This window comes from Scyliorhinus canicula, chromosome 4 (genome assembly GCF_902713615.1).
Source record: "Scyliorhinus canicula chromosome 4, sScyCan1.1, whole genome shotgun sequence".
NCBI classification, from domain to species: Eukaryota; Metazoa; Chordata; class Chondrichthyes; order Carcharhiniformes; family Scyliorhinidae; genus Scyliorhinus; species Scyliorhinus canicula.
The window spans coordinates 84380067-84398631 of NC_052149.1; the positions used below are offsets into that span (position 1 = coordinate 84380067).

General features: G+C 50.8%; 1 protein-coding gene across 6 annotated transcripts in view; it reads right to left on the bottom strand.

Annotated features, from left to right (window-relative positions):
• swt1 (SWT1 RNA endoribonuclease homolog) overlaps positions 1-18565 on the bottom strand; it is a 266421-nt gene that overhangs the window by 184994 nt on the left and 62862 nt on the right. For all 6 annotated transcript variants that reach the window (XM_038794629.1, XM_038794631.1, XM_038794630.1 and 3 more), the window contains 2 exons: positions 14871-16275; positions 11393-11458 (listed from right to left, as the gene is read on the bottom strand). In XM_038794629.1, the coding sequence (XP_038650557.1) occupies positions 11393-11458; positions 14871-16275 (1471 nt within the window). The remainder of the gene's footprint in view (positions 1-11392; positions 11459-14870; positions 16276-18565) is intronic.

Below are 18565 nucleotides of genomic sequence, written 5' to 3' on the forward strand. Positions count from 1 at the left end.
TATGGTGGTGATATTCGGGACATCAAAAAAGTCGGAGCTAATAGATGGGAGGAAGGCTGATGTCATGGCCTTCACCTCTCTGGTTGCCCGGTGAAGGATCTTGATGGGATGGCGGTTGGCAACACCGCCACTGATGGCGGCCTGGCTAGGAGACTTATATGACTTTCTGTGTCATGAAAAGATTAAATATGAACTATGGGGTAGGACTTCCGGTTGTGGCTATGCCTGGGTAGGTCGCACGTTCAGCAGCTCCCGCCGAAAACGGACATTTGGCCCTTTTAAGGAGCCCCAGCGGCATTTGGTTGACGATTCCCGGTGTGGGAAGATGGCAGTAAGGTCTCCCCAGCACTGTATGGAGTGGACCAGGAGCGGTGCGGTAAAAAAAGGAACATTAGAGAAGAGAGGAGAGCGGGTGCGCCGCAAGATGGCGGCGGGCGGAGACCAGGCAGCGTGGGCTCAATGGTCGTGGGAGCAGCAAGAGTTTCTACGAAGCTGCTTTGCGGAATTGAAGGCAGAGATGTTGGCCCCCATGAAGGCATCGATAGAACGGCTGGTAGAGACCCAGAGGATGCAGGGGACAGCGATTAAAGAGGTGCAGCAGAAGGTCTCTGATAACGAGGACGAGATCCTGGGCCTGGCAGTGAAGGTGGAGGCGCACGAGGTGCTCCATAAAAAGTGGCAGGAAAAATGAGAGGATCTGGAGAACAGGTCTAGAAGGAAGAATTTGTGGATTCTGGGTCTCCCTGAAGGTGCGGAGGGGTCGGATGCTGGGGCGTATGTAGCCACAACGCTGAGCACGCTGATGGGCGTGGGAGCCTTCCCGAGGCCCTTGGAGCTGAATGTGGCGAAGAGACCGAGGGCGAATGAGCCGCCGAGAGCTGTGGTGGTGAGGTTTCACCGTTACACCGACAGGGAGTGCGTCTTGAGATGGGCGAAGAAGACTTCCGGTTGCGGCTATGCGTAGCTAAGTCGCACGTTCGGCAGCTCCCGCTTTAAAAGGACTTGTGGGCTCTTTTAAGGGCCCCAAACGGCGCTGATTCGACGATTCCCGGTGGATAAAGGGGTCTGGAGCAAAACCCCCGGGGATTTATGGTGCAGACTCGAAGTGGGGCAAGGAGAAAAACGGCAGCAGCTCCCCTGGAAAAGCCGGGGAAGGTGGACAAAATGGCGGCCGGTGGAGCCCCTGAGGAGTGGAGGCAGTGGGCTAAGGAGCAGCAGGCGGCCCTTCTGTGCTATTTCATGGAGCTGAGAGGGGAGTTGTTGGAATCCCTGAAGGTGACGACGAGTAAGGTGCTGGAGACCCAGACAACCCAGGGTGCAGCGATACTGGAGTTGCAGCAGCAGGCCTCTGAGCGCGAGGAGGAGGTTTCGGCCCTCGTGGGGAAGGTGGTGATACATGAGGCGCTTCATAAAAAGTGGCAAGATCGGTTCGAGGAGATGGAGCTTCGGTTACGGAGGAAGAACCTGCGGATCCTGGGCCTCGAGGAGGGGCTGGAGGGGTCGGACCTGCCGGCCTATGTGGCCGTGATGTTGAACTCGCTGGTGGGGGCAGGATCCTTCCATCTGCCCCTGGAGCTGTCGGGGGCCCACAGAGTACTGGTCAGGCGGCCTAAGGCGAATGAACCCCCGCGGGCAGTGCTGGTGCGGTTCCATCGGTTCAGTGACCGGGAGTGTGTTCTCCGATGGGCCAAGAAGGTGAGGAGTAGTAAGTGGGAGAATTCGGTAGTGCGTATCTACCAGGACTGGAGTGCGGAGGTGGCCAAGCGGAGAGCCGGGTTTATCCGGACGAAGGCGGTGCTCCATGGAAAGCAGGTGAAGTTCGCCATGTTGCCGCCTGCACGCCTGTGGGTCACCTACAAGGACCGGCATCACTACTTTGAGTCCCTGGAAGAAGAGTGGGCCTTTGTGCAGGCTGAAAAGCTGGACTCGAACTAGAGATTGGGGGCTGTGGGAGAATTTCTATTCATATATCATTGTTTATGCTGTAGCGGGTTATTCTGTTTGTTTCTGTTTTTTCTCTCGCTTTCGGACGATGTGGGTTATGGTTTTGTGTTCTAAGGGGGGTACTGGGGTTTGTGGTTGATCTGTGACTTTGTTTGTACGGAGTTGGTGGTTGGGTTGGGACTGCGGCTTGGGAGCTGCGTTGGTGGGGTGGGGCAGTGTGAAAGCGCAGGCTTTTCTCTGGTTTCCCGCGCTGCGGGAGGGGGTGGAGCTGGTGGCGAGGGGCATGGTTATTAGACCGGGTTTCCCGCGCTGAAGCGGTGCCCAGGAGCTGATGCAGGGGAGGAGGGGGGGACCTCATATCGGGAGGGGTCGGAGTTAGAGCGGGAGCTGCCGGGGTCAGCAGAAGTCAGCTGGCTCACGGGAGTACAGTGGAGGGAGAGTCGCGACTAGGAGGGGTCCTAGCCTGGGGGGGGGGGATACCGGGTTGCTGCTGGATTGGCCAGGGAGGAGTTGGTGCGGGTCGGGGGGGTCGGGGTGAGGTTCTATCGCCCTGGGAAACGGGCTGAATGGGTGATGGCCAGGGGCGAGCAGTCGATGGGCTATGGCTAGTCGAGGGGGGAGGGGGGCGGGGTGCCCCCTGATCCGGCTGATTACGTGGAACGTGAGGGGTTGAATGGGCCGGTTAAGCGGGCCCGGGTGTTTTCGCATCTGAAGGGGCTGAAGGCGGACGTGGCCATGCTCCAGGAGACCCACCTGAAGGTGGCGGACCAGGTCCGTCTGAGGAAGGGGTGGGTGGGGCAGGTTTTCCACTCAGGGCTCGACTCGAAGAACCGGGGGGGGTGGCGATCCTGGTGGGGAAGAGGATGGCGTTTGAGGCGTCTGAGGTTGTGGCTGATAGCGGCGGCAGATATGTGATGGTGAGCGGTAAGCTGCAGGGGGAGAGGGTGGTGTTGGTTAATGTGTACGCCCCAAATTGGGATGATGCTGGTTTCATGAGGCGTATGTTGGGCCGCATTCCTGGCCTGGAGGTGGGGGGCTTGGTCATGGGGGGGGGGGGGGGGACTTCAATACAGTGCTGGATCCCCTACTGGATCGTTCTAGTTCAAGGACAGACAGGAGGCCGGCGGCGGCCAAGGTGTTGAGGGGGTTTATGGACCAGATGGGAGGAGTGGATCCCTGGAGGTTCGGGAGGCCGAGGGCTCGGGAGTACTCTTTTTTCTCCCATGTGCACAGGGTTTATTCCCACATTGATTTCTTTGTTTTGAGCAGGGGACTGGTCCCGAGGGTGGAGGAGGCCGAGTATTCGGCTATTGCGATTTCGGACCATGCTCCGCATTGAGTGGATCTGGAGATGGGGGAGGTGCGGGACCAGCGCCCGCTTTGGTGTCTGGACATGGGGTTGTTGGCTGATGAGGAGGTGTGTAGGAGGGTTCGGGGATGTATCGAGAGGTACCTCGAGGTCAATGATACTGGGGAGGTCCAAGTGGGGATGGTGTGGGAGGCTCTGAAGGCAGTGATTAGGGGGGAGCTGATCTCCATCCGAGCCCATAGGGAGAGGGGGGAGAGGAGGGAGAGGGAGAGACTGGTGGAGGAGCTGTTGAGTGTGGATAGGAGGTACGCGGAGGCCCCGGAGGAGGGATTGCTGGGGGAGCGGCGTAGCTTGCAGGCCGAGTTTGATTTATTGACCACCAGAAAGGCGGAGACACAGTGGAGGAAGGCGCAGGGAGCGATCTATGAGTATGGAGCGAAGGCGAGCAGGATGCTGGCGCACCAGCTTCATAAGTGGGACGCGGCTAGGGAGATTGGTGGAGTGAAGGATAGAGATGGGAATGTGGTGCGGCAGGGGCAGAGGTCAATGAGGTCTTTAGGGACTTCTATAGGGAACTATACCAGTCGGAGCTGCTGGCGGTGGGAGGGGGAATGGAGAATTTTTTGGGCAGGCTCCGATTTCCAAGGGTGCAGGAGGAGCAGGTGGAGGGACTGAGGGCGCCGATCGAGTTGGAGGAGCTGGTCAGTGGGATTGGCCACATGCAGTCGGGGAAGGCGCCGGGACCGGATCGGTTCCCGGTTGAATTTTATAAGAAATATGTGGACCTGCTGGGCCCCCTTTTGGTTAGGACCTTTAACGAGGCATGGGAGGGGGGTGTTCTGCCCCCGACGATGTCTCGGGCGCTAATCTCCCTGATCCTGAAGCGTGATAAGGACCCCTTGCAGTGCAGGTCATACAGGCCGATTTCACTGCTGAATGTAGACGCCAAGTTGCTGGCCAAGATCTTGGCCACTCGAATAGTGGACTGGGTGCCGGGGGTGGTACATGAAGATCAGACGGGTTTTGTGAAGGGGAGGCAGCTGAACACTAACGTGCGAAGGCTGCTAAATGTGATAATGGTGCCGGCAGCAGAAGGAGAAGCGGAGATTGTGGTGGCATTGGATGCGGAGAAGTATTTGACAGGATTGAGTGGGGGTACTTGTGGGAGGTGTTTGAGAGGTTCGGGTTTGGGGTGGGGTTTATTAAATGGGTGAGGTTGCTGTACGAGGCCCCGATGGCGAGTGTAGCGACAAATGGGAGGAGGTCCGAGTACTTCAGGCTCCACCGTGGGACGAGGCAGGGGTGCCCCCTGTCCCCCTTGCTTTTTGCGCTGGCAATTGAGCCTCTTGCCATGGCTCTCAGGGAGTAGAGGAGGTGGAGGGGTTTGGTGCGAGGTGGGGAGGAGCACCGAGTGTCGCTGTATGCGGACGGCTTGCTGTTGTATGTAGCAGACCCGGTGGGGGGAATGCCGGAGGTGATGGAGATTCTTGCTGAGTTTGGGAGTTTCTCGGGATATAAATTGAACCTGGGCAAGAGTGAGCTGTTTGTTGTACACCCGGGAGATCAGGAGGAGGGGATTGGTAGGCTCCCGCTAAAGAGGACAGTGAGGAGTTTTAGGTACCTGGGGGTTCAGGTGGCTAGGAGCTGGGGGACTCTGCACAAGCTCAATTTTACTAGGTTGGTGGAGCAGATGGAGGAGGAGTTTAAAAGGTGGGACATGCTGCTATTGTCATTGGCGGGTAGAGTACAGTCCGTTAAAATGACGGTGCTCCCGAGGTTTTTGTTTTTGTTTCAGTGCCTCCCCATTTTCGTTCCGAGGGCCTTTTTTAGGAGGGTGAACAGCAGCATTCCGGGATTTGTTTGGGCGCACGGGACTCCGAGGGTAAGGAGGGTCTTTTTGGAGCGGGGCAGGGATAGAGGGGGGCTGGCGCTGCCCAACCTCTCTGGGTACTATTGGGCGGCTAACGTCTCGATGATACGTAAGTGGGTAATGGATGGGGAGGGGGCAGCATGGAAACGGATGGAGATGGCGTCCTGTGGAAGCTCGAGCCTGAAGGCACTGGTAACGGCGCCGCTGCCGCTCCCTCCAACGAGGTACACTACGAGCCCGGTGGTGGCGGCTACCCTCAAAATTTGGGGGCAGTGGAGGCGACACAGGGAGGAAGTGGGGGGCTCGGTGGAGGCCCCGCTGCGGGGGAATCACCGGTTTGTCCCAGGGAACATTGATGGCGGGTTCCTGGGGTGGCACAGGGCGGGCATTAGGAAGCTGGGAGACCTGTTTATCGACGGGAGGTTCGCGAGCCTTGGTGAACTGGAGGAGAAGTTTGAGCTCCCCCCGGGGAATATGTTTAGGTACCTTCAGGTCAAGGAGTTTGCTAGGCGACAGGTGGAGGGGTTCCCTTTGCTGCCCCCGCGGGGTGTAAGGGATAGGGTGCTATTGGGGGTGTGGGTCGGGGATGGAAAGGTGTCTGACATCTACCAGGTAATGCAGGAGGTGGGGGAGGCGTCGGTAGAGGAGCTGAAGGCTAAGTGGGAGGTGGAGCTGGGGGAGCAGATTGAGGAGGGGACATGGGCGGATGTCCTGGAGAGGGTGAACTCCTCCTCTTCATGTGCGAGGCTTAATCTCATCCAGTTTAAGGTGCTGTACCGGGCGCACATGTCCGGATCTAGGATGAGTAGGTTCTTTGGGGGCGAAGACAGGTGCGTCAGGTGTTCGGGGAGTCCAGCGAACCATGCCCATATGTTCTGGGCATGCCCGGCACTGGAGGAGTTCTGGAAGGGGGTGGTGAGGACGGTGTCGAGGGTGGTGAGATCCAGGGTCAAGCCAGGCTGGGGACTCGCGATATTTGGGGTTGGGGTGGAGCCGGGAGTGCCTGAGGCGAAAGAGGCCGATGTCTTGGCTTTTGCGTCCCTAGTAGCCCGGCGGACGATCTTGCTGCAGTGGAAAGATGCGAGACCTCCGAGTGTGAAGACCTGGATTAATGACATGGCGGGATTCATTAAATTGGAAAAGGTCAAGTTCGCCCTGAGGGGGTCGGTACAAGGGTCCTTTAGGAGGTGGCAGCCTTTCCTCGACTTTCTGGCTCAACGATAAGGTACTAGGTCAGCAGCAGCAGCACCGGGGGGGGGGGGGGGGGGGGGGGGGGGGGGGTTGTTTATTGGGGTTGGGGGGGTTTGGTATATGCGTTGTTACGGGTGTCGGTGGGGTGTTTATTATTATTATTGTTATTGTTCTTATTGTTTTGTTGATATATATTTTTCCAAAAATTCCAATAAAAATTATTTTTTTTAAAAAGAGATGGGCGAAGAAGGAGCGGAGCAGCAGGTGGGAGAATGCTGAAATTCACATTTACCAGGCTGGAGCGCAGAGCTGGCCAAGAAGAGGTCAGGATTCAATCGGGCCAAGGCGGTTCTCCACGGAAAGCGGGTGAAGTTTGGGCCGTTGCAGCCCGCGCGACTGTGGGTCACATATTAGGACCGTCACCACTATTTTGATACGCTGGACGAGGCGTGGACCTTTATCAAAAATGAGAAGCTGGACTCAAATTAGTGGTCTGTAGCATGTTTTGGGGGGTGTTGTGGAGTGGGAGAGGGTGATAGTTGTGTTCCTTTTTTTTCTCTGTGCGGGCGCTGATTTTGGAGGGGTTGTTCCCCGCATTCGGTGGGGGGAGAAGGGGCCAGGAACCCTGGGCCTCTGGGGATGGGGGTGAGGTTGTAGGAGAATGGAGCTGTGCCATAGAGGGCGGGGTCAGACCGGACTGGGAGCGCGGGTTTTCTTTTCCCGCAGAAAGAGAGAGGGCGGGGCCGGACGCAGGGAGGCGGTATTGGATTGGAGGCGGTATTGGATTGGAGTCGACATTGGTTTGCAGGGGGTGTGGAGAGGGGGGGGACTTGGGTTTTAAGAGGGAATTCTGCGGGGATCGGTGGCAGAGGCGGGAGCGGCCGGGGTCAGCAGGAGTCAGCTGACTTACGGGAGTGCAATGGGACGAGTGGGGGGGGTCAAGCAATTGCTTGGCCGGGGGAGTGAGGGGTTGGGGTACTGGGTTGCTGCTGTATTGACCGAGGGGGAGCTGGAGATAATAGGGAGTGTCGGGGTAGGGAGCCTCCGCCTGAGGTGCTGGAAGGAGCGGGAGACGTGTGCACGTGGCTGGTCCAAAAGAGGGGATGGCTAGTCGGCGGGGAGGGGTTTGCGGGTAGTCCCCCGAGCCGGCTGATCACATGGAATGTGAGAGGCCTAAATGGGCTGGTCAAGAGGGCCTGGGTATTCGCGCACTTAAAGGGACTGAAGGCAGACGTAGCCATGCTACAGGAGACGTACCTGAAAGTTGCGGATCAGACCAGGCTGAGGAAGGGATGGGTAGGGCAGGTCTTTCACTCCAGGTTGGATGCGAAGAACAGGGGGGGTAGCAATTTTGGTGAGCGAGCGGGTGACTTTCAAGGCGGTGGGCATTGTGGCGGATAAAGGGAGCCGGTATGTGATGGTGAGTGGTAGGCTGCAGGGCCGGGTGGTGCTGGTGAATGTATATGCCCCAAATTGGGACGATGCAGGGTTCATGAAGCGGATGCTAAGTCAGATTCCGGATTTGGAGGTGGGGAACCTAATTATGGGGGGAGATTTCAATACGGTACTGGATCCGGCAATGGATCGGTCTAGATCGGGTAAGAGGCCAGATGCGGCCAAGGTCCTGAGGGGGTTTATGGACCAGATGGGGGGAGTGCATCCATGGAGGTTTGCTCGGCCAAGGGCGAGGGAGTTTTCCTTCTTTTCCCACGTGCACAAGGCCTATTCACGGATAGACCTTTTCGTGGTGAGCAGGGCACTGATCCCGAGAGTAGAGAGGACGGAGTATTCGGCCATCGAGATTTTGGATCACGCCCCGCATTGGGTGGAGCTGGAGTTGGGAGAAGAGAGGGGCCAGCACCCGTTGTGGCGCTTGGACGTGGGATTATTGGCGGATGAGGAGGTCTGTAGGTGGATCCGGGGGTGTATACAGAGATATATGGAGGCCAGTGACAACGGGGAGGTCTCGGTGAGTGTGGCCTGGGAGGCGCTGAATGCGGAGGTCAGAGGGGAGCTGATCTCCATCAGGGCTCACAGAGAGAAGAGGGAGAGGGGTGGGAGAGGGATAGATTGGTAGGAGAGATATTTAGGATGGATAGGAGATATGCGGAATCCCCCAAGGAGGGGCTGTTGAAGGAGCGCCGGAGCCTCCAAACGGAGTTTGACTTGTTGACGACGGGGAAAGCTGTGGCCCAGTGGAGGAAGGTACAAGGAGCAGCGTATGAATATGGGGAGAAGGCGAGTCGGATGCTGGCGCATCAGCTGCGGAAGGAGGAGGTGGCTAGGGAAATTGGGGGAATCAGGGACAAGGGAGGGAATACGGTGCGGAGTCCAGTCAGAATAAATGAGGTCTTTAGGAACTTTTATGAGAACTTGTACAAATCAGAGCCCCCAGAGGGGGGGGAGCACCCCGTCTCACTATATGCGGATGATTTGCTTTTATATATTGCAGACCCAGTGGAGGGGATGGGGGAGGTTATGCAGACCCTCATGGAGTTTGGAGACTTCTTGGGGTATAAGCTTAATGTTGGGAAGAGCGAGCTCTTTGTGGTGCATGCGCGGGGCCAGGAAAAGAGGTTGGAGGAGCTGCGGCTCAAGATGGTGGAGAGGAGTTTTCGGTATTTGGGTGTTCAGGTGGCCAAGAGTTGGGAGGTCTTGCATAGGCTCAATCTGGCGCGGCTGGTGGACCAGATGGAGGAGGACTTTAAGAGGTGGGACATGCTACCGCTCTCCCTAGCGGGTAGGCTGCAGTCTGTCAAGATGACGGTTCTCCCTAGGTTTTTGTTCGTGTTTCAGTGCCTGCCCATCCTCATCCCCAAGGACGTTTTCAAACGTGTGAACAAGAGTATCATTGGATTTGTGTGGGCCAATAAGACCCCGAGGGTTAAAAGACTGTTCTTGGAGCGCAGTCAGGATGGGGTGGGTTGGCGCTGCAGAATCTGTGTAGCTACTACTGGGCAGCAAACGTGTCAATGATTCGGAAGTGGATGATGGAGGGAGAGGGGTGGCATGGAAAAGACTAGAGGCGACGTCTTGTGTAGGTACTAGCCTGGGGGCACTGATGACGGCACTGTTGCCGCTTCCGCCGACGCGGTATACCACGAGCCTGGTGGTGACGACGACGCTGAAAATTTGGGAGCAATGGAAGCGACACAGGGGAGAGACGGGGGCCTCAGTCTGGTCTCCGATACGGAACAACCATAGGTTTGCCCCGGGCAGGATAGATGGCGGGTTCCGAAGCTGGCACCGGGCGGGAATTAGAAGGCTGGGGGATCTATTCATTGACGGGGCTTTTGCCAGCTTAAAGGCACTGGAGGAGAAATTTGGGTTACCCCCGGGAAATGCCTTCAGGTACATGCAGGTTCGGCGTTTGTCAGGAAGCATGTAGGAGAATTTCCATTGCTGCCTGCCCGAAGGATACAGGATAGGGTGATTTTGGGTGTGTGGGTCGGAGAGGGTAAGATCTCAGTGATATACCAGGAGCTGCAGGAGGCGGAGGAAGCCTCGGTGGAGGAGTTGAAGGGCAAACGGGAGGAGTAGCTGGGCGAGGAGCTGTGGGCTGATCATCTTGCGCCAGGCTCAGCCTGATCCAGTTTAAAGTGTTACACAGGACGCATATGACAGGGGCTATGATGAGTACGTTTTTTGGGGTGGAGGACAGATGTGCGAGGTGTCCGGGGGGCCCAGCAAACCATGCCCATATGTTCTGGGCGTGCCCGGTGCTTGCGGAGTTCTGGAAGGGCTTTGCAAAGGTCATGACACTCGGGTAAAACCGAGTTGGGGGATAGCGTTATTTGGGGTATCGGAGGATCCGTGCAGGAGTCGAAAGAGGCTCGAGTTCTGGCCTTTGCCTCCTTGGTGGCCCGGAGAAGGCTCTTGCTATTGTGGAAGGACGCGAAGCCCCCAAGTGTGGAGGCTTGGATCAATGACATGGCGGGGTTCCTTAGGTTGGAGAAGATAAAGTTTGCCTTGCAAGGGTTCTTGCAGGGGTTCTCCGGGCGGTGGCAACCGTTCCTTGAATTTCTCGCGAAACGTTAGGTGGAGGTCACCAGCAGCAGCAACCCAAGGGGCGGGGGGGGCTGATTTCTTTTCCTTTTTTTTGAAAGGGGCGCTGGCCCTATTTGTTTTGAGTTGGGTGTTAATTTTTTTTAACTGTTTATCGTTTAGAGGGTTAAGTTGTTCTGTTTGGTTGGCATGTTGCCCTTTTCTCTTTGTATTATTTTCCTTTTTGGAGTGTTCTGTAAAACTTTTTGAAAAACTTTTGAATAAATACATTTTAAAACATATGAACTGAGGGGTTCAGCGGAGGTCTTTGAGATAAGGTGGGGAGGCTATTCGTGAACATATTTGAGGAGCCATTTATTGCCGGGGGAGGAGGGGGTGAAAACGGGGAAAAATCTGTAAAACTGTATGATGGGAAGCATGTTCCCCAGATTGTTTATGTTTTGTAACTGTTTGAATAAGTTTGGAAAAAAATAATTTTTTTTAAAAAAGGACTGTGCTCAAATATTATCAATTACCTTCCCTCCACTATAAAGTGAGAATTGTTGTTTGCAGATAACACCTTTAGCTCCTTTCTCATTTCCTCTCAAAATGAAGCAGCCTCGTCAGCCTAGATCAGGTCCCGAAGAACATCCAGAATTTGACAGACAAGTGGCAGATAATATTCACGCATTACAATGGCTAGGTAACGGAAAGCCTGACATTTTTCCCTGACCTACAATGGCTCCACCACTACCAAGTCTGCAAATGTCAACATTTTAGGGATGTTGCTATTGACCAAAATCTTAAATGGACCAGTCATATCAGTAGCTACAAGTGCAGACAGAGGCTGCATATTCTGAACTCACTTACCTGCGAACGACATTAGGCACTTACTTAAATAAATTTCTCTGTAATGTACTTAAAATTTATGATCTGATCACTCAAGACATTGCAATCCACTGGCATACAAATAATCCAGGTTTCAACAATACTTTCCATTAAGAAGGTTGTGTTTATTGATCCATTGGTTTTCCCAAAGTTCTATAAAACCTGCAGCGCAGCCATAACGTACATTAGATCAACAAAACACCCACCTTTTGATCAGTATCCATATCCACATGATCTGGTAAAGTGGTAGATGCACAAACTCTTTGAGAATCCTTGAAGGATTAAAATACAACATAAAAGAGTATTAACAGGCACAATATTAATCATTTGCAAAAGTGGTATAAAGCTTTATAAATATTCCTGTAGCCAAGTTGTCACTCTCAGTTATCTTAATCATTTAACTCTCTCTGGTAACTAAATACAAAAGCACTATATCTCAACTTCAGGCAAATATCACATTTTAACATGATTATTCTGATCAATGAAAACATACTGGTAGTCTATCGGCCACCAAATAGTAACGAGATGGTGGGGCAGGCAATAAACAAAGAAATAACTGATGCATGTAGAAATGGTACAGCAGTTATCATGGGGGATTTTAATCTACATGTCGATTGGTTTAACCAGGTCGGTCAAGGCAACCGTGAGGAGGAGTTTATAGAATGTATCCGCGATAGTTTCCTAGAACAGTATGTAATGGAACCTACGAGAGAACAAGCGGTCCTAGATCTTGTCCTGTGTAATGAGACAGGATTGATTCATGATCTCATAGTTAGGGATCCTCTCGGAAGGAGCGATCACAATATGGTGGAATTTAAAATACAGATGGAGGGTGAGAAAGTAAAATCAAATACTAGTGTTTTGTGTTTAAACAAAGGAGATTACAAGGGGATGAGAGAAGAACTAGCTAAGGTAGACTGGGAGCTAAGACTTTATGGTGGAACAGTTGAGGAACAGTGGAGAACCTTCCAAGCGATTTTTCACAGTGCTCAGCAAAGGTTTATACCAACAAAAAGGAAGGACGCAAGAAAGAGGGAAAATCGACCGTGGATATCTAAGGAAATAAGGGAGAGTATCAAATTGAAGGAAAAAGCATATAAAGTGGCAAAGATTGCTGGGAGATTAGAGGACTGGGAAATCTTTAGGGGGCAACAGAAAGCTACTAAAAAAACTATAAAGAAGAGTAAGATAGAGTATGAGAGTAAAGTTGCTCAGAATATAAAAACAGACAGTAAAAGTTTTTACAAATATATAAGACAAAAAAGAGTGGCTAAGGTAAATATTGGTCCTTTAGAGGATGAGAAGGGAGTTTTAATAATGGGAAATGAAGAAATGGCTGAGGAACTGAACAGGTTTTTTGGGTCGGTCTTCACAGTGGAAGACACAAATAACATGCCAGCGACTGATAGAAATGAGGCTATGACAGGTGAGGACCTGGAGAGGATTGTTATCACTAAGGAGGGAGTGATGGGCAAGCTAATGGGGCTAAAGGTAGACAAGTCTCCTGGCCCTGATGGAATGCATCCCAGAGTGCTAAAAGAGATGGCTAGGGAAATTGCAGATGCACTAGTGATAATTTACCGAAATTCACTAGACTCTGGGGTGGTCCCGGTGGATTGGAAATTAGCAAACGTGACGCCACTGTTTAAAAAAGGAGGTAGGCAGAAAGCAGGAAATTATAGGCCAGTGAGTTTAACTTCGGTAATAGGGAAGATGCTGGAATCTATCATCAAGGAAGAAATTGCGAGGCATCTGGATAGAAATTGTCCCATTGGGCAGACGCAGCATGGGTTCGTTAAAGGCAGGTCATGCCTAACTAATTTAGTGGAATTTTTTGAGGACATTACCAGTGCAGTAGATAACGGGGAGCCGATGGATGTGGTATATCTGGATTTCCAGAAAGCCTTTGACAAGGTGCCACACAAAAGGTTGCTGCATAAGATAAAGATGCATGGCATTAAGGGTAAAGTAGTAGCATGGATAGAGGATTGGTTAATTAATAGAAAGCAAAGAGTTGGGATAAATGGGTGTTTCTCTGGTTGGCAATCAGTAGCTAGTGGTGTCCCTCAGGGATCCGTGTTGGGCCCACAATTGTTCACAATTTACATTGATGATTTGGAGTTGGGGACCAAGGGCAATGTGTCCAAGTTTGCAGATGACACTAAGATGAGTGGTAAAGCGAAAAGTGCAGAGGATACTGGAAGTCTGCAGAGGGATTTGGATAGGTTAAGTGAATGGGCTCGGGTCTGGCAGATGGAATACAATGTTGACAAATGTGAGGTTATCCATTTTGGTAGGAATAACAGCAAACGGGATTATTATTTAAACGATAAAATATTAAAGCATGCCGCTGTTCAGAGAGACTTGGGTGTGCTAGTGCATGAGTCACAGAAGGTTGGTTTACAAGTGCAACAGGTGATTAAGAAGGCAAATGGAATTTTGTCCTTCATTGCTAGAGGGATGGAGTTCAAGACTAGGGAGGTTATGTTGCAATTGTATAAGGTGTTAGTGCGGCCACACCTGGAGTATTGTGTTCAGTTTTGGTCTCCTTACTTGAGAAAGGACGTACTGGCGCTGGAGGGTGTGCAGAGGAGATTCACTATGTTAATCCCAGAGCTGAAGGGGTTGGATTATGAGGAGAGGTTGAGTAGACTGGGACTGTACTCGTTGGAATTTAGAAGGATGAGGGGGGATCTTATAGAAACATTTAAAATTATGAAGGGAATAGATAGGATAGATGCGGGCAGGTTGTTTCCACTGGCGGGTGACAGCAGAACTAGGGGGCATAGCCTCAAAATAAGGGGAAGTAGATTTAGAACTGAGTTTAGGAGGAACTTCTTCACCCAAAGGGTTGTGAATCTATGGAATTCCTTGCCCAGTGAAGCAGTTGAGGCTCCTTCATTACATGTTTTTAAGGTAAAGATAGATAGTTTTTTGAAGAATAAAGGGATTAAGGGTTATGGTGTTCGGGCCGGAAAGTGGAGCTGAGTCCACAAAAGATCAGCCATGATCTCATTGAATGGCGGAGCAGGCTCGAGGGGCCAGATGGCCTACTCCTGCTCCTAGTTCTTATGTTCTTATGTACTTTCTCATACAATTTGAAAATGAAAATCGCTTATTGTCACAAGTAGGCTTCAAATGAAGTTACTGTGAAAAGCCCCTAGTCACCACATTCCGGCGCCTGTTCGGGGAGGCTGGTACAGGAATTGAACCCGCGCTGCTGGCCTGCCTTGGTCTGCTTTACAAGCCAGCTATTTAGCCCACTGTGCTAAACCAGCCCACTTGCGATTAGGTGTGCACAGTAACAGAGAATTTTCTATAGTATAAAAATTGTCACTTTGGGCATCAATATGGTGAAGCAACAGATTATAAACTAGGATAAAGATCTTTATGTTAAAATCATAGTGACCTTTCAGTTACTTATAGTAAGGGGTTCTTGTTTTTAATGAAAGCATTTAACCAAAGAAACGGCTGCAAAAGAACATAAGGCCAAAAGCTGCCTTTTGTTAGGCATTTTCACTTAATTTGCAGAAGGGTAGCCCCTCTGAGGATTAATGCTATTTGCCAATATGAATGCTGTGGCTCAAATTGTCTCCTAAATTTGGATCCATTATAGTGCAGATCTACTTTACCCATGAAAACACTAGATTCTGTAAGATAAGTAAAGAAATAAATTTCCATTACCGGCTGATGTTTGAACAACTCATGATCTTGCTGTATCGAAGTAGATTTTGTAGCATCGTCCGAAGAGTTACACTTCAACTGAGCTGCACTTGAACTTAGCAACTTTTTAGAAATAGTCTGTGATAAGGCATCAGTAGCAGAGACCTTTTTAAGAATTTTAAAACTATGAAACTTTTTAGCTTGCTTTGGTGTTTCAAATTCCTCTGTGCTTTCAGAGCTTCTTGATGATAATGTTGACACATCACTTCTTTCAAAGGGTTGAGACTGCAGAGGTGAGTTTGAATCCATGATTTTAAGGTGATAGTTGTGTGGATATCCTGACACTCCTTTACTTTTATGGGCCAATTCGGTGCTTTGAGAGTCATCACCGGGCCTTAGTGACGGACCATACTTTTTACCCAATGACAGCGAAGTTGTTGGTTCCTGAGAAACTGTGTCTGTCTGTTTTTCAATCCCCGAGGACTCAGGATAATCACTGGATTTTCCTGAGTTTTTGGACAATTGAGAAGGTGCTCTTTCTATGTTGAATTCATTTCCGAACTGCTTCAATTGTTTTGATTTCTTCCTGAGTCCTCTCAAGCAATTAGATATTTTATTGCATTTCTCCCAAATGACAGATTCTAGAATTTTCGATCCATCACAAGTATTTGCTGCATTTTTGACAGCTTTCAGAGGTGCGTTGGTTACGTTCCACACATCAAATGGTTTTCCAGAAGTATGGGGTTTCTCGAGTAATTCCAAAAAGTTGATTGATTTTTCCTTGGAGCCATCTAATTCTGCAAGGTTTCTTGGATCTTTACCTGAATCCTTACAGTTTTGCATTATATCTGAATATTTAGATTCCTTATGAAGCTGTAATGAAGATGTTATTTGTTCTTTATTTTCAATTTCCTTTTCAACGTACGGAACAGCGAGTACACTTGTTCCATGTGCAAATTTTATTGAAGAGTACTCATTTTTGTTCTTCACAAAATATTCTCCACCAGCATTTTGCACATATCTTTTGCTAAAATGGTCTTTAAAATCAGCTTGCATGCATCGAAATGAAGATTCACTTGCTTTTGCCTTCAACATCTGAAGATCTGCTTCTGCTGTTGATGGCATTGCTTTGCATTTAAGTACATGTTTGCAAAATTCAGAAGACCTACATTTTTCACACCATGGTAATTCACTTGGAATGTGTCTCGATTCATATGCCTGTTTCATAGTTGTTGAACTTTGGTGCTTTTCTCCCCCAATTCCTTCATGTGAACGTTTCTTGTGTTTCTTCTTTCGCTTTGATTTACACTTGATCTTTTCAGAATATAATGATGAAGATGTTGCTCCTAAAGAAGCTGTTTCTTCAACGGGAGCACTCTTGCACTCTGCTAAGCTGGCTTTCTGCTTGTCCTTTGAATTTGATAGTCTAGGCAAATAAAAATAAAGACGTTAACAATTGGATTGCTTGCCTGATGCTGCCAGCATGGTGTATTTGCAACACTGGAAAATAATTATATTATTCAAGTGCAGTGTTAAGCCATTAATGACCTAAACTGGATTTGGTTTTCTTAACTTTCATATCAAAACAAATGTCAAAGTTCAACACAGGTGACTACAGTCATGAGGAGGCTCCAGTGGGGGCCATGAAGGAGTAGGCTGCACATTTGGTGGCTCCCACTCGGTTCGGATCTTTGGCCCTTTTTCCCCAATTTTATGTAGGATCTGATGGGGAAAATTGATGGTGGATGCAATTGTGAAGAGGAATCCTACATCAGTGCATGGAGAGGCGGACCAGGAGTGCTCGCAAAGGAAGAAATAGATGAACGGAGAAGGTTTAGGCTGAGGCTGCAACGGGAGAAAGCATGACGGACGACCGGAGACCTGGCTCGACGAGTGCCTGATGCAGTTCATACAGGAGGGCTTCGCCAAGCAGAAACAGGACTGCTTAGACCCGATTAAGGAGTCGATTGCGTGGCTGGAACTCAGACTGGATGCTCAAGATCGGGCGATCCAGAAGGTGGAGAAGGCACTGACTGAGCAGGAGGAACACCAGGCTGCAGTGGAGTTGGAGGTGGAGAGGCTGAGAGACCAGCAGAAAACGCTCCAGGAGAAGGTGGAGGATCTGGAGAACAGGCCCCACCGGCAGAATCTGAGAATCGTGGGTCTCCCGAAGGGATCCGAAGGAACGGATGCAGGGGCATACATAGCGGGCATGTTCGAGACGTTACTGGGGGAGGGTACGTTCACCCGACCCTTGGAGGTGGACAGGGCGCACAGAGCGCTAGCGAGGAAGCCGCAGTAGGGGGACCCTTCCACCGAGGGCAATGGTGGTGAGATTCCACAGGTACCTGGACAAGGAGTGTATCTTATGGTGGGCCAGGCAGACACGGAGCTGTAAATGGGAAAACAGCATCTGTATATACCAGGATCTGAGCGTGGACGTGGCCTGGAGAAGAGCAGGGTTCAATCAAATAAAGTCGATCCTTTTCAAGAAGGTAAAGTTTGGGCTGCTGTATCCGGCCCGTCTTTCGGTCACTCATGAGGAGCAACATTTCTACTTCGAGTTGCCCGAGGAAGCGACGGACTTTGCTAGAAGGTACGGGCTGGTAGCGGACTGAACTTTGCTGCAGCGTTTATGTTTTTAAAAGTTTTTAAAAATGTTTTTGAACGTTATTTGTCATGCCTTCTGCATTGATTTGTGGCCTGCGGCTGAGCTGTGTGAGTTAAAGTTTGCATTTACACTGATGGAGGATGGAGGTGTGAATCTTAGATGTTGGATCTTATAGAATTTACAGTGCAGAAGGAGCCATTCGGCCCATCGAGTCTGCACCGGCTCTTGGAAAGAGCACTCTACCCAGATCCACACCTCCACCCTATCCCCATAACCCAGTAACCCCACCCAACACTAAGGGCAATTTTGGACACTAAGGGCAATTTAGCATGGCCAGTCCACCTAACCTGCACATCTTTGGACTGTGGGAGGAAACCGGAAACCCACGCAGACACGGGGAGAACGTGCAGACTCCGCACAGACAGTGACCCAAGCCGGGAATCGAACCTGCGACTCTGGAGCTGTGAAGCAATTGTGCTAACCACAATGCTAATCTTCTTGTTGATTTTCTTTGTGTTTCTTTCGGGCAATTGGGTTGGGATTACTTTCGTTTGCATATGTGTGTCCAAGCAGGGGGGACACAATGTGTGCGTAGGGAAGAAGTGTTGGCAATTCTGGACAAGGTGAAAATAGATAAGTCCCCGGGGCCGGATGGGATTTATCCTAGGATTCTCTGGGAAGCCAGGGAAGAGATTGCTGAGCCTTTGGCTTTGATTTTTAGGTCATCATTGGCTACAGGAATAGTGCCAGAGGACTGGAGGATAGCAAATGTGGTCCCTTTGTTCAAGAAGGGGAGTAGAGATAACCCCGGTAACTATAAGCCGGTGAGCCTAACGTCTGTGGTGGGTAAGGTCTTGGAGAGGATTATAAAAGATACGATTTATAATCATCTAGATAGGAATAATATGATTAGGGATAGTCAGCATGGTTTTGTGAAGGGTAGGTCATGCCTCACAAACCTTATCGAGTTCTTTGAGAAGGTGACTGAACAGGTAGACGAGGGTAGAGCAGTTGATGTGGTGTATATGGATTTCAGTAAAGCGTTTGATAAGGTTCCCCACGGTCGGCTATTGCAGAAAATACGGAGGTTGGGGATTGAGGGTGA